Source organism: Diplotaxodon limnothrissa, linkage group LG1 (assembly GCF_057381915.1).
Source record: "Diplotaxodon limnothrissa isolate DT_005_m linkage group LG1, D_limnothrissa_male_GT1.1, whole genome shotgun sequence".
Lineage (NCBI taxonomy): Eukaryota > Metazoa > Chordata > Actinopteri > Cichliformes > Cichlidae > Diplotaxodon > Diplotaxodon limnothrissa.
This window is the reverse complement of record NC_140596.1, coordinates 19,664,716-19,679,943: the sequence shown is the minus strand read 5'-3', so window position 1 is coordinate 19,679,943 and position 15,228 is coordinate 19,664,716. Positions and strand designations below refer to the sequence as shown.

At 39.3% G+C, this 15,228-nt stretch overlaps 1 protein-coding gene across 1 annotated transcript in view; it reads left to right on the top strand.

Annotated features, from left to right (window-relative positions):
• The window catches only part of adam10a (ADAM metallopeptidase domain 10a), a 37,984-nt gene that overhangs the window by 12,329 nt on the left and 10,427 nt on the right, over positions 1–15,228 (top strand). Inside the window, exons 3-8 of the mRNA XM_085375136.1 lie at positions 1,078–1,196; positions 2,532–2,690; positions 6,704–6,801; positions 7,084–7,245; positions 10,932–11,024; positions 11,318–11,501. Coding sequence (XP_085231262.1) covers positions 1,078–1,196; positions 2,532–2,690; positions 6,704–6,801; positions 7,084–7,245; positions 10,932–11,024; positions 11,318–11,501 — 815 coding nt within the window. The remainder of the gene's footprint in view (positions 1–1,077; positions 1,197–2,531; positions 2,691–6,703; positions 6,802–7,083; positions 7,246–10,931; positions 11,025–11,317; positions 11,502–15,228) is intronic.

Here is a 15,228-nt window from a genome sequence, read left to right as displayed (position 1 = left end):
AACTGTCTGAGCCATGAATAATGCCTTGCTTTCTAACTCTGCCAGACACTCCCTGACACGTTGTACTGCTCAGAGCATTTATTTGCATTTTGTGTTTTCATTTTGTTTTGCTCTATGAATGTTTCCATGATTGTTGTGTAGAAATGTTACTGTAAGATCCTTAGTCTGAAACAAACCTGTATACTGGAACATCAAGAAAACTTCACAGCATACACTTTGTTCTCAGTAGTATTATGTCCTCTATGACCTGAGATTATCTTAGCTTTGGTTTGGAGACTAATGTGCAGCTGAGGGATTGAAGAACATGCACACATCCTGCCCGACTATGATTAATCTCATTACCATGCCTGCCTATAAGGGCAACTGTGGTATTTAAAATGAGTTAAAAAAAAAGAAAAAGGTGTGGAGTACTTTCAAAATCTGTTAAACAGCCTACTTTAGCTTAAAGATTTCCTGCTGTGAACAGCTTTTTGGCCTTACTGATGATTGTGTAAACACACCAAAGCCAAAAAGGTCTTGAGCCATTTAAGGTTAATACTGAGTCATGTGGAGGAATTTATAATTTGTCAGGAGATTTCTGATAAGGAGTTTGCATCTGAACTGCTCAAGCCTTAGAACCACTAACTTCTCAGAAGTGCCTCATGTGAGCGCCATGTGACGTTTGCCTTTTTGCCTTTTACATCATTCTCATCATTTCCACTGAAAGTGTTACATAAAACAGTGTCTGTGCACTTGCAAGGTTCATGTGGTTTTCCTTGTGACATAATTCGTCTGACTCACTGAGCTGCCTACTTGGTAACAACACTAGAACGGTGAACCTCTGTAAACATTAGTGAAGTAAATAAGGCTGCTTTCTCAGCTTCCTGTCGTAGATTTCCAGTGTTTGTGGTCCTTTATTCTAAAAATTTTCAGTAAGAGGATGACAAAAACACTGTCAACACTGTGAATTATGAGTGTCTGTCTGCAGGACTGTTGTCCACATGTAAATGTGGACAACAGTCAGAGGAATGTACAAAGTTTGAATGTGGTGTTAGACATTTAATGTAATTGGACATTGTTTCCTATTCTTCTTTTCAGACATTTTAACTTGCGGATGAAGAGGGATTCAAAGCTGTTTTCTCCAGATCTTGTCATTGAGGTGTCAGGGGAGGAGAACCCGATTGATACATCACATATTTATAGTGGAGAACTGTATGGTAAGTCTTGAGTCGCGCGTGTGTGTGTGTGTGTGTGTGTGTGTGTCTTTTAAAGGTAGTGTATCTGATTTGTAGCATTGTTATTTTTCAATTCAAAGCCTATTTGTATTACCTTTTGGGTGACTTCTCAATTGATGAAACGTTGTTAAATGTGCAGAGTAAACAACAAATCACAAGCCAAATCTCACAAGACTTATTTTTAGCTTCTTTTTTTTTCCAGTTCTTCCTGCTGCTCTTATTTCCCTCCCTTCCTGGACATCTTCCTGCTGCCTGTTTCCAGTAGAGTTCAAATGAACAGGAGGAAAAACAAGGGTGTTTGTTTTTTAGTGATTGGTCTGCATCAAACAAACAGATGGGGAGGAGAGGTGTATACTCCTTGAATATTTTCTGAGCTGATAAGAAGTCAGCTTCTTTAAACCACTGAGTAACATTTTAAAGTTATTCATGATGCATAACTAATCCACACATGTAACAAAGCAGGAAAAGCACAGCGTGAATAAAGTTGTTTTCACACCGGTGCTCTGTAGTTACCTTAAATCAAACCTTTTTTTTTTTTTTTTTTTTTTTTGGCACTGTTGTGCAGTTCATTTGTGCATGGCAGCTGCACTGGGGAGCAGTCCAAAGCTCACTGTAGCCAGATCCTTTGGAGGAGGTGATCTTGATCTGAACAGAAGGAGAAATAAAGGAATAAGATGCAAAATCCTCATTTCAAAGCAAAACAGGAAATGACTAAATGAGAAAATATTGATGTGAACTGTGACGCTTAAGAAGACGTCAGACTAGGGAACAGTGGAACTAATAAACTAATACAGAAATGAGTCAGAGGGAGGAACAGGCAGTGAAGTAAAACTAACATTCATAAAAATCAAAACTTTAATCAAACGGATCACAAAACTGAAATTCATAACATGAAAAACCCATAAAACAAAAACGGCGATCAAAGACTTAAAGTCGGAATCCAAAAGTGAAAAAAAAAAAACAAGCAAAGAAAAAATCCCTGACAAAAAAGCAAACCTCATACTCTAGAAGCAGTACAACAGACAAAACCGTAAAACAGAAACCTATATAAGCCAAGCCTTCTTCATCTATCATCATCATCATTTTTATTCCTCATATTGATCGCCATCTCTCTCTCTCTCCTCTTCTCGCTTGTGTTTTCAGGTTTTCATGTGTTTTTTGTTTGTTTGTTTGTTTGTTTTTAACAGTTTTGGTTCGAGTGGTTGTTTGTTTGTCCACTTTGGCATGTTAGTCTTTTTTTCAATTTACTTGCGACTTTAGGCTACACAAAAAAATGACTTGTCTTCATCTGCTGACCCTCCTCCTCTTATGTTTCAGGAGAAAAGGGCACACTGACACATGGCTCTTTGGTTGATGGGCGATTTGAGGGCTTCATTAAAACCCAACAAGGAACATACTATGTTGAACCTTCAGAAAGATACCTACAGGACAGGAGTGTGCCCTTCCACTCTGTCATTTATCACGAAGATGACATCAGTAAGTAGGCACTATATTTACATTTGTGTTCTGATGTTTAGTATAGTGACCAATACATGAAGCTTGTTGGACAAGTGGTATTTTTTTACAAAGTCTGAAACATTTCTTTATAGAAAAGCTTTCTTTTTATACCCCTGGCAAATGTCATTAACTTGGTGAAGAATTGTTAAATACACAAAGGAAAATTCTGTTATATTTTTTAAATAACAAAGTGAAATTTGAATTTTTTTTATTTTATTTTTTATTCAGTTGCAACAGAAGTTGTTGAATCAGCGTGCCAGACAAACGCTTGGGGCCTAGACCATTGGGGGCTCTCTAAAGAGTAACAAGCTTATCTTCCTCCTCCATAATCTTAACTGGGAAATTGCATAAATGAGCCCATTTTTGTAGCACACCAGCTGTTTTGAAATGTGAGACTGTCTTGCCTGCTGATAATACATTTAAATAATTGACATTTGATCAGAATATGTACAGCTGTGATTGATATCTATGCTGTCCAAATAACATTGTTATTATACATTGAGACTAAATTGGTACTTGAACGTCATATTTAATAGTTTAGTTTATGATCTTAAAACTGAGTGAAGGACAGAGTAGTAGTGGTAGTAATAGGATATTGTTCAGCATCCTGAGTCATGGACAGGGTGTTCGGTATCTATTGAAAACTGGATCGGAGAATGTAAATGGCTTACATTCACTGCTTTTGTCAGGCTACAGAGCTATAGAACCAGGACACTGCAAGTTTCTCAGTGTTTTCGATGAAGATGAGCAAATCTGAAATTATTTAGAGGTTGACTTCAACCAAGCTGAAAAAACATGTGCACAGTGCGTGAGTCAAAATGCAATTCAGTAACTTGAGACTTACAAATTTAGTATGAAGGCTCTTTCATATGGGAACAGGCATGCAGTGCGCTAACTGTAAGGTTAAGTTCCGGTCCAAAAGCTCTGTGTTGAGTTGGCTGCTACACTCACGGTCTTCGTGTGTACTAAATGACATTCTGCATTTCTACTGGTCGCACAAATGTATGCAAGTGCTCCCTGACCGGGGGTGCATTTAGCAGCATGGCAGGGAATCTGATATGAACCCTGTGGTGGCTTTAGACTAGCACACAAACACACGTCTAAACACATACACTGGTATATAATCTGAATCTGCTGAAGGAAATTTAGGAAATATGGATTTAGAGTCTCAGACTGTGCCTAATGATTTGTTGAATTCATGTTCTAACAGCAGGAGCATGAAATTCTGTCACTAATGAGATAGAAGATGCATATTGGAAAAATTAAACCAACAAATGGTACAATATAAAAGTTCAGCAAGTGCACTTATTTAAAAAACAAAAAAATAATAGCTGTTATCCCCGTCAGGGCCGTCTCCTTAGCGAGAAACCACTCAAAACATTGCAAGAGCCTTCCCTGGAAATCTCTGACCGCCTCAGGTTTGCATTTGAGACATGTGATACATCTCTGCCATTTTTAGCACAGCAAAGGTAGATAAGCAGGCAGACAATAGCATGTACCAAAGGTTAGGTTTACAGTCAGTTTCCCAGGGCATTACAGTAGAGCTCAGTATTTATCGTGTGACCCTGGGGCTCTAATTCAAAGCTCACAGCTTCTGTGAATGTCATAGTAAGAGAGGAAGTTGCTCCTTGTTGCACTTCTCCCCTGATGTGCCACTTTTCTCCCGCTGAAAACTGTTTGTGGTCTTTGGACCAAAGCTGGAGACCTAGCTTTCCTCATTGTTCATCCTGAACATGAAGTTTAGGTCAGTTTGACAAAGAAGTTGATGTTTGCTTTCAGCACGAGTTTGTGGTCAATGGTGAAATTCAGTGGTAAGAGAAGTGCTGGGAACTATGTAAGAAAACTACCCTCGGTGGGATAACTGCCACACTTTAATGAAGTGCTAACTTTACTCTTTATGAGGGTAATCAAAGAAAAGGTTTTGTCACAGTTTCCACAGTGGAGTTTATGACTTCTTAAATTTCCTAAGAAACATCAACTGGAACTGAAATTGTTTATGTAGTGCTTTCATTAATTCATCCTTCTTCCCTTAGTGTTGCAACTATAATCAACTCTTATTTGCCCTTTTAAATTTTCTACTTCCCTACTCATCATTGTTAATCAAGACTGAAGTAGCACATCAACTTGTGTGGAAGTGTGTTTTTCATTAAAACACTTCTGCTGCATGTAGTCTCTGCTAACATCTGCACTGGGTTGTAAAGATAAAACAAGATGTTGTTTCTGGCTGTGTACCGTGATTTTTAAAACTCAAATATGTATTTATCAGACATATTTTTAAAACTTCTCTGAACAATTTTTAGGTAGTCGGAATGTATCCCCCTTGTTTTGAGATAATTAGGTGACATTTTTACGAACCTTGAAGGTCTAATGTCACGAGGAGGCATCTGTCTGCCCAGTTGCCCTTGTCTGTCTGCCCACAATTCATAGGAATTGCTGCTCTTCCTATAGATTTGTACAGAATTTAAGCAAACTTATAAACAGTGATCAGCTAATCGATCTTCACCAAGGCTTTGCTTTAGATGAGGGTCATATTTGTCACCTTACAAGGAATTTTTCATTTTCCCAAGAATTCCTGCTGCTTGCACAGTGTCAGTCATGTTTTAGTGAAAGCTGCACACAGTGATCACCCAGTGAGACTTTATCAGGACTGTGCTCAAGCTCAAGGTCACACATGTTGTTTTATGGGCAATAACCTGTGAATTGTGATGGCTCTTGTGCTGTCTCATTGATGTTGTGGTTTTCAGAGGACTGTGAACCGTACGTGGATAGTACCCAGCAGTAAAACTGCTCACAACTAACTGGGGGATTTTTTGTGTGAAGTTTCTGTACAGTTTTTTATTCAGGTATCAGTGAAATGGGTGGAGAAGGCTGATTCTTTTTATTTATTTATTTTTTTAAGACTCAGAGGAGCCTTTGCTTCTGATTTGGCCTTTCTCTTAAGCTTTTTACTTCTGTCCAAACTGCAAAAGCCTTTTGATTAGCAGTTGAATGAGACACCATTCACTGTGAGGACAAAGACGACTTTCTTTGAAAAAAATTCAAAAGCACATTGCACACAGTGTATTTGGTCGTTTCAGTGAGTTAAAAGAGGAGACGACGGACCTGTTTTCATTTAGGAAACATGTTTCTGAAGTCAGTGTTATTGTTTATGACACCATTATCTGTTATGGTGTCAATAGTAATATGCAGAAACATTGAAATCCAACATTCACAAGGCTTCACTCAGTGTTGAACTCTGGATCTGCTTGTAGTCTTAGCGAAGCGTAGTGTATTTTGTTCATATGAAAACAGAGACTTTCAATTTTTAGATATGATCAGTGGAGCCCGTGATTGTAAATATGCAAGAATTTCTTTTCCATTGCTGTAACATGATTAGTTTGTTTGAATTTTGTATTGAACTTGAGCAGGCCCTAATTTCCTTACAGTGGTGGTCTATTGGTTTTGCTTAACACCTGGGCAGTACGTGGAACAGTGGTCAGGCCTGTTGCCTCACAGCAAGACAATCCTGGGTTTGCTTCCCACTTGGCCTTTCTCTGTGAAGTTTGCATGTTCTCCCCGTGTTTGGGTGGCTTGTAGTGACACAAATTGGTTCTCTTCAAGTTTTCTCCATGTGAAAACAAACCAAACCAGGGGGAAAGGCGGCAAGTTTACAAACTCATCAACTGATTCAAAACAGAGTAAACAAACTATTGGTGTGAAAGAGCCCACAGATTACAAAGCAATTTAAAATGAAACCAAATGTTCCTGCAAACTCTGTCAGTCTCTGCTTTATTTTGTGGCTTTTGAGCCAGGTCATAACAATTTTTTTTTGCCTTGATTTTGTTAATAAATGAGAAAAGAGGCCTAGTTGCACAGATTTTTAACTAGTGGAGTCAGGGCCTTTCTCTTCTTGTACTGAATGTTAAAATAAAGATATAAATGACTGATGAAGATAACTGAATGGATATGGTGAAAGGCACTCAAGAACATTTTTCTCTCCTTCTGTCTGACAGATTACCCTCATAAGTATGGTTCAGAGGGTGGCTGCGCAGACCACTCTGTGTTTGAGAGGATGAAGAAGTACCAGGCATCAGCAGAAGAGCCAGCCAGAGTAAGTGTTATTAAGAACAAGAGAACAAGAACAGATAAACACAGGCAGACAAGACTCGTGATATTACATGAGCTTATTTCCACCTTACCTTACACTGTTAGTTAACAGCAAGGTGGAAGTGTTTGACCTTACTTAAAATGGCAATATAAACTTTTTAGCCCAGGGAAATTTTTAGGGGATAAAAATGTTGGATTGTTTTCAAAACCGGAAATGTGCTTATTTCCCCAAACGCCATTGAACTATGCTATCGATAACAAGCATAACGTAACGTTTTCTGTCCAGGATGTGACACGAATGTTGGAAGATGAGGAATCTAAAGATACTCCTGTCATTTTGAGAAAGAAGAGGGCGACGGGTAAAGAAAAAAACACTTGTCAGCTCTACATCCAGACTGACCATTTCTTCTTCAAACGCTACGGCTCAAAAGAGGCTGTCCTTGCTCAGGTATGAGGAAATGCAGTATGTGAAATCTTTGTTTTCTTTTCTTTCTTTTTTTATTTGAAAAAGCCTGTTTTGCTTATTTGCTGATTAGCATTAGCTCACACCCCTTCCCTTGTTTTAGCTGCTGCCTCCCAGTGACTTCATGCTGGATTACCAAATCAAAACATTTCTGTGGAGTCGGATTTTTGGGCTAACTTGCTGCTGCTACATCCTGACATCAGATTTTAATTTCCTAATTCGTAACTTATACTTTTAATAAGTTTAGCTGGACAGAAGTTCGTAAGGCAAGGCAAGGCAAGGCAAATTTATTTGTATAGCACAATTCAACAACAAGGTGATTCAAAGTGCTTTACAGAGACATTAGAAACAAAAACAAATAAAAAGCATGATTTAAAATTGATTAAAACAAGCAAACAAACAAACTAACTAAACACACACATTTCACACCTGTTCGCGCGATCTGAACCCTTATCGTAAGGGGAGCTACCAGTCCTTCTGTGGACGAGCTACTTTCTATTTTAAATTCCCTGAATTTAAAATACTCTCTAGACCCAGTCTAGACCCAGCTGGGGAGCTACCCAGAGCTCTAAACCCACTTAACAAACAAACAAACAAACAAAACAGTATATAAAATCAAAACAGATAAAATCAGAACAGTAGATAAAATCAGTAGTTAATGTAAGTTTTGAAATTTAAGCTTAACAAACAAACAAAACAGTATATAAAATCAAAACAGATAAAATCAGAAATAGATAAGATCAGTAGTTAGTGTAAGTTTTGAAATTTAAGCTTAAAAGTGTGGATTTGGTGCTTTATTCAAATGCAGCTGAGAATAGGTGAGTCTTCAACCTGGATTTAAATAAAGTGAGTGTTTCAGCTGATCTGAGGCTTTCTGGGAGTTTGTTCCAGATATAAGGAGCATAAAAGCTGAATGCAGCTTCTCCGTGTCTGGTTCTGACTCTGGGAACTGATAAAAGACCAGATCCAGATGACCTGAGGGATCTGGAAGGTTCATACTGGGTCAGGAGGTCACTGATGTATTTTGGTCCTAAACCATTCAGAGCTTTATAGACCAGCATCAGAACTTTAAAGTCTATGCTCTGACGGACAGGCAGCCAGTGTAAAGACCTCAGAGCTGGACTGATGTGGTCCACTTTTTTGGTCTTAGTGAGGACTCGAGCAGCAGAGTTCTGAATGAGCTGTAGTTGTCTGACTGATTTTTTTGGTAGACCTGTAAAGATGCTGTTACAGTAATCAAGCCTACTAAAAATGAATGCATGGACTAGTTTTTCCAGGTCCTGTTGAGACATCAGATCTTTTATCCTTGAAATATTCTTGAGGTGATAGTAAGCTGATTTTGTTATTGTCTTAATGTGTTTTTCTAAGTTTAGGTCTGCATCCATCACTACACCCAAATTTCTCGCCTGGTTTGTGGTTTTTAGATGTATAGATTGAAGTTCTCTGGTGACCTGTAATCGTTTTTCTTTGGCGCCAAAGACTATTACTTCAGTTTTGTTTTTGTTTAGTTGGAGAAAATTGTGGCACAACCAGTCATTAATTTCCTCAATGCATTTACCAAGAGCCTGTACAGGGCCTCGGTCTCCTGGTGACATTGTGATATATATTTGTGTGTCATCTGCATAGCTGTGATAGTTTATTTTGTTGTTCTTTATAATCTGTGCCAGTGGGAGCATGTAAATGTTAAACAGAGGGGGTCCCAAGATGGAACCTTGGGGAACTCCACATGTGATACTTGTCTGCTCGGATGTGAAGTTACCTATTGATACAAAGTATTTCCTGTTTTCTAAGTATGTTTTGAACCAGTTTAGTACAGTTCCTGAAAGACCTGCCCAGTTCTCCAGTCGTTTGAGTAATATGTTGTGGTCAACTGTATCGAATGCTGCACTGAGATCCAGTAAAACTAGGACTGACATTTTTCCACTGTCTGTGTTCAGACATATGTCATTAAAGACTTTGGTCAGAGCGGTTTCAGTGCTGTGGTTCTGTCTAAAACCTGACTGGAAGGCATCGTAGCAATTATTCTGTTTTAAGAAGTAATTGAGCTGTTGAGAAACTGCTTTTTCAATGATCTTACTTAAAAATGGGAGATTTGAGATCGGCCTGTAGTTTTTCATTTGTGTCTTGTCAAGATTGTCCTTTTTCAGTATAGGTTTGATTACAGCAGTTTTTAGTGGTTCTGGAAACACACCTGACATTAAGGAAAAGTTGACGATCTGTAACAGGTCTGACTCTAAAGTAGGGCTGGGTATCGTCACTGATTTCTAGAAGCGATTCAATTCCGATTCACAAGGTCCCGAATCGATTCGATCCACGATTCGATTTAATTCGATTCGATTCGATTTAAATCTGGGAAATTTTGACAGTCAGAAATATTATAATTCAAATCAGTACATTTACATATTTTTGTATCAATAAAAAGGAAGCTGACACACGCAAGACTTTATCAAAGGTGTGAGCATCACAGCAGATGCCTTTGTGTCAAAGTAGCTGAAGATAAAACACAGAAAAACATGAAGGTGATTTTCCTGGCCTGGGATTTTATAAAAATATTCTGCAGTACATCAAAAACGAAAGAAAACCATTAATCAACATATGAACATTACCTCTGAAGTTACAGCGGTTTTATTAGAGACACGGTTAAGCGTTTTGCATTTTGAATAATTTTAAAAAGTTTAAATTTGTTCAGTATTGAACAGCAGAAATGAGGTTTTCTTTTCGGAAGAATGTAAAAGGGAAAAAAACAGCGGCTGACAGCGCTGTAAACTACGGTAGACTTGTGCGTAACAAGCAAGCGAATAATGAAGAAAGGGAAACTGTTCTTGAAGTAGAGAGAGAGAGAGAGAGAGAGAGAGAGAGAGAGCTGTGCATCGCGGTGGAAGCAAAACAGTAAAAGTCAGAGTGAATTCATGACGATTTTATGTGAATCGTTTGGATCTTCTTTTGCTGCTGGTTCGGTCAATATTGTTTGGAGAGAGATCAAACTAACAGCTTTAGAATCGGCGCAAAAAGGGCGTAAACACAAAGCGCGGACCCGCCGAAACATCAGGATCAGCGAGCTGTCGGCTTTCAGCCCCGACCGTGAGAAAGGCGACATCTAACTGATTCTGATCCGCGGGTCGCACCGTGTGTTTAAGTCTATGTGCAGAATCCGTGTACCTGCTCTCATTTACTGTCTTAACTGTTTGGTGGTTCTTGAAATTTTGTGAGATGTCACCAAAGATTCTGGCATTTCAAGCAAAATAAATTTATATTAAAAAAATCGATTCAGGATTTAAATGAATCGATTTTACGTTATCCAAGCCAGAATCGATTTTAATCGATGAATCGATTATAAAAACCCACCCCTACTCTAAAGTCTTTGAGACCTTTTTTTCGTAATCCTTAATCCATTCATTCATAATGTTTTTAGCTTTTTTCATAGCTGACCACAAAGTCAAACTTGGCATCTAACATTCATAGGCTGAAAACAAATGCCTACTTATGTGGTGTAGGCATTATTCTAGTAGCTGGGAATTTAGCCAGTAACCTGTAGCAGAGATGAGGAGCTGCAGAGATTTGGTAATCTTATTTTTATTTTTATTTTTTTTAATTTTAAACCTAATAATTCACTGCTTTTTTCATTGTTGTACCTGTGTTACTCCTAATCTAAAATCTTGCACTCCCTGCAGATCTCCAGCCACGTAAAGGCTATTGACACCATTTACCAGGGCACGGACTTCCAGGGCATACGTAACATCAGCTTCATGGTGAAAAGAGTCAGGGTGAGTTTCATCTTGACATTTAGGGTCTCAAACTTCAGGCCAGCCACCATTTATAGTCCTAAATTACATAAAGTGTTACATTATTATGTTTGTTTACCATTATTTAATATGCTAGAATTTTTCATCTATACCAGACCTCATTTATCATTATTAATAACAACTAAATCAACCTGCTGATATTAAAAGTGGAAGTAATCTGTCTACTTGCCCGGGATCATTCTAAACTAATCTGCTTCATTGGGGTAGTTTTGTTTTCCTACTTTTCCTTTTGATTGTTTAACTCTTTCTCACAGATCAATACCACAGTTGAAGAAAAGGACCCCAGCAATCCTTTTCGCTTTGCCAACATCGGAGTGGAGAAGTTTTTGGAGCTCAACTCTGAACAGAACCACGATCAGTACTGCCTGGCCTACGTCTTTACTGACAGGGACTTTGATGATGGCGTGCTTGGCTTGGCGTGGGTTGGGGCTCCCTCAGGTTGGTACCAGACACACACACCGAGCTCTGGTAGTGACTCCCTGCGTTGCTCAGAAGCATTTAAAGTGTTTGGGTGTTTTGTAACACACCTTTACATTACTTCTATAATCATATTTGCTATCAAGCCAGTTATCCATACTACACATTATAATTTTTTTTATTAGTCTGATCATTTTATTTTTTAAGATCACTTTGGTTCAAGAAACCAGATCTCAGTTTTAGTAGTTTGAATAGTGCTACCGCATCAGCCATAAAAAGGCTGACGGGGTATTGCTGTCACCCTGCTTGGCGGGCGGGCAACCAGGCGGGGAGACAAGGACACCCAAGTTTGTGAATGCGGTAACTTGAGAATGAAGAGATGTAGGAGTTTCAAACTGATACCATATGTGCATCGACTAAAAATCTTGGAAAAGTTATAATCTCACAGATTTCAGCTGTTAGGTCAGAGGTCAAGTTTTCAGAAAATTTTGTGAAATCAGGAATGAAGGGACATAGGATTTTGAAATTTATACTGTAGGTGCATCTGCTATGAGGCTGATAGGTACCACTGGACACTGCCAGTATTTCTTTTTTTCCTGTGGTGATCAGAGGACCCAGAGTTTGTTTATATTCTGGCAATGCTTTGAGACCACAAGAATCTGCACAGGTGGCCATTTGTATTAAGAAATATTCTAATTTCTTTATATTTATGTATGTGAGAAAAACTGTTGTCCTTGAAGTGCAAAGTATGCCAGCAGCCTCTCTTTCCAGTTGGATTTCATGCTGTGGTCTTCCCACAGATTGCTCATATAGACTGGCTTTTCCCTCACATTTGTAATTGATTGTTGTGTTTGGTGCTTCTTTCCTCTCCTTTTGAATTATCTTGGATACCATTTCAACATGAAGTATACCGCTACAAACCCAGACGATCAATCCTGGCGTATTAGCAAAACTGTAAGCTGAAAGAATTGATTGAATAAAAGACATGGAGAATAGATTGGTTGCAGTGAGCTTTGTGGTGATTGATTGAACAAAGGAAGTCTAAAAAAGGCTTTCAGGCCCACTGGTGAAGCACAGCTAATGTGTGCGTTCATGTGACTAGTTGTCATGGGTGGCTTCAGTGCAGGGTTTACACAATTGCACAGGTAAAGAGTGCGATGTGTAGTAAAATGTGCACTCAGTCTCATGGTCACTTTACACAGAATGGACACGTTATTGCTTGACGTGGTCTCATGTTTCTATGTAGCTGGAAGTGGTCTCCTAAACTCTGAATTTCTGGATATTGGGAATTGCAGCACGACTGGGAGAGTGCTTCTTGTTAAGCGTGATACCCAATATATCCAAAACCAATTTTTATTTTAGATAATTTAACAGACAAATAAAGCAAAGAAACTTCAGGGGTTTAGATGTATTCAGGGTCTTAGACTTACAGACGATTCATCCTGTTTCAGATTATTGTTCTCCCCTTTTAAAACATTTAAAACAAGTTCCTTAATTTATTGGACAACCCTTATAAGACTTTATTGTTTATTGGTTAAACCGGTATACAAATAAAACATTCTCCATCTGTTAATTACTGTAGTTTATGGTTCACTGATTTTCATGACTTCTTTTCGATTAACTGTGGAGCCAGTTACGCTTGCTGAAACTACCAGCATCTCCATGCCCTGCTACTGTGTGTCTGTATGTATGTGTGTATTTTGTTGTCCATATTGAACCAGAGGGGTGTACAATGGGTTAGTGAGCTAAAAGTAAGGTTTTGTCACCCGCACAGGTGGCTAAGTCACTGTTATGTGGTAACTGTTGCTGAACACACAACCTGCTTTTGAGCAGGTTAGATTCACTGTTTTTTTTTTGTTTTTTTTTCATCATTTTTATTGCAGATTTTCCTTTAACACGACAGTGTCTCGACAGTAGACACAGAACAACAAAACAGTACAAACACAAAACGTACACAACAGCTCTTAAATAAGGCATAATACAAGATACAAAATATAACATACAAGAGGTGGTGAGTCAGTCTTACAGCGCCCGGGTGGTGATCACGTGTGTAGTAGTCCTTTGAATAAGATAGCGGAAAGGTCCGGTCCAATATAGTCCAAAAAGGGGTGCCACATCCCATAGAACTGACCCACACTGTGGTGTATAACGTGTGTGAGGTATTCCAGAGGAATCAGTTCAAAAACTATTTTGCGCCAGCCACAGACAGTGGGAGTCCTATCGTTGATCCATTGTAAGAGGATATTTTTCCTGGCTGCAAATGTTAGTGTTATACAATCTTTTGTTGGCCGCCGCTTTTAGGCAGTCACTTGGAAGACCTAGAATCAGGGACAAAGGGTCCATCTCTATATCAACGTGGAAGATTTTCCCCAGTTCACCTGTAATGTCAGCCCAGTATTCTTGAAGCTTATAACAGGACCAAAAACAGTGAGTTAAAGTCCCTACATCAGTTTTGCACTTAAGACACACAGGGGAAAGAGAGCGGCTGAAGAGGTGTCTGCGGTGAGGGGATACGTGTAATCTGTGTAAAATCTTAAATTGGATTGCTCTTGTCCGAGTACAAATTGAAATCCTTTTTGCGAGAGACCAAACGGTATCCCACTTATCTTCATCTATGGTTACCGACAGTTCCCTCTCCCACACACCTCTAATCCCCTGCGCATCAGTGGTAGTCAAAGCATTAAGCACATGGTAAAATGAACTCCGAGACACCGTCAGCTGTTGCCCAAACAAAACCCTCTCAACATCAGATACTTCAGGGTGCTCAGCAAGGGTTGTATTGTGAGTGATATAGTGTCGTATTTGCAAAAAACGAAAGAAATCCTGTCTAGGCAAGCCGTAACTGTTGGTAAGCTGTTCAAACGACATGAGTTCACCACCCGAGAAAAGGTCACCAAGAGACTTAATATTCTTATCAGACCATCGTTGAAAGCCGGGGTCCAAAGAACCCGGAGGAAAAGCAGGGTTATTCATTATAGGGGTAAAGGTTGATGTTATTCTCGATCTTCCCTCAAGACGGCGGACAATTCGCCACGCTTTTAGGGTGTTGATTGTTACAGGATTTGTACAAAGGGCCTTAATTCTGTTAAAATCATTACAAAATAATAGATCGCTCAGTTTGCATTGTGACAGAGCTGTCTCAATATCCGACCAGATTGAGGTTTTACCCCTAACCCAGTCGCTCACAAATCTTAAATGGGCAGAAAGCTGATACAATCTAATATTAGGTAGATCCAAGCCGCCCCTGGAGCTTGGCAGATGCAACACTGCCATCTTGAGTCTGGGTCTGCGCTTGTTCCAGATGAAAGAGGTGAGCCAACCATTTATGTCCTTCAGTACTCTCTTAGAGAACAAGACGGGGATCATTTGGATAGGATACAATAGCCTGGGCAGCACATTCATTTTGATCAGGGCAATGCGTCCTAGCCAGGAGACAGGAAGTGACGCCCACCGCTCTAGGTCCTGTTTGAGTTTGCCAAATAAGGGTGTGAAGTTGGCTTTGTACAATTGGTCGAGAGACGGGGTAATAAAGATCCCCAAATACACAAATCCATTAGGAGACCATTTAAAAGGAAAGGAAGGAACAGTAGCCGGCATTGTGAAAAGAGTACCGAGAGGCATGGCCTCTGACTTAGCCAAATTGATTCTATAGCCAGAGAAATGGCTAAACCTGTCAATCACCTCAATGAGACTGGGTACGGATGTTACAGGGTTAGTCAAAAGAATCAAGATGTCGTCCGCGTATAAG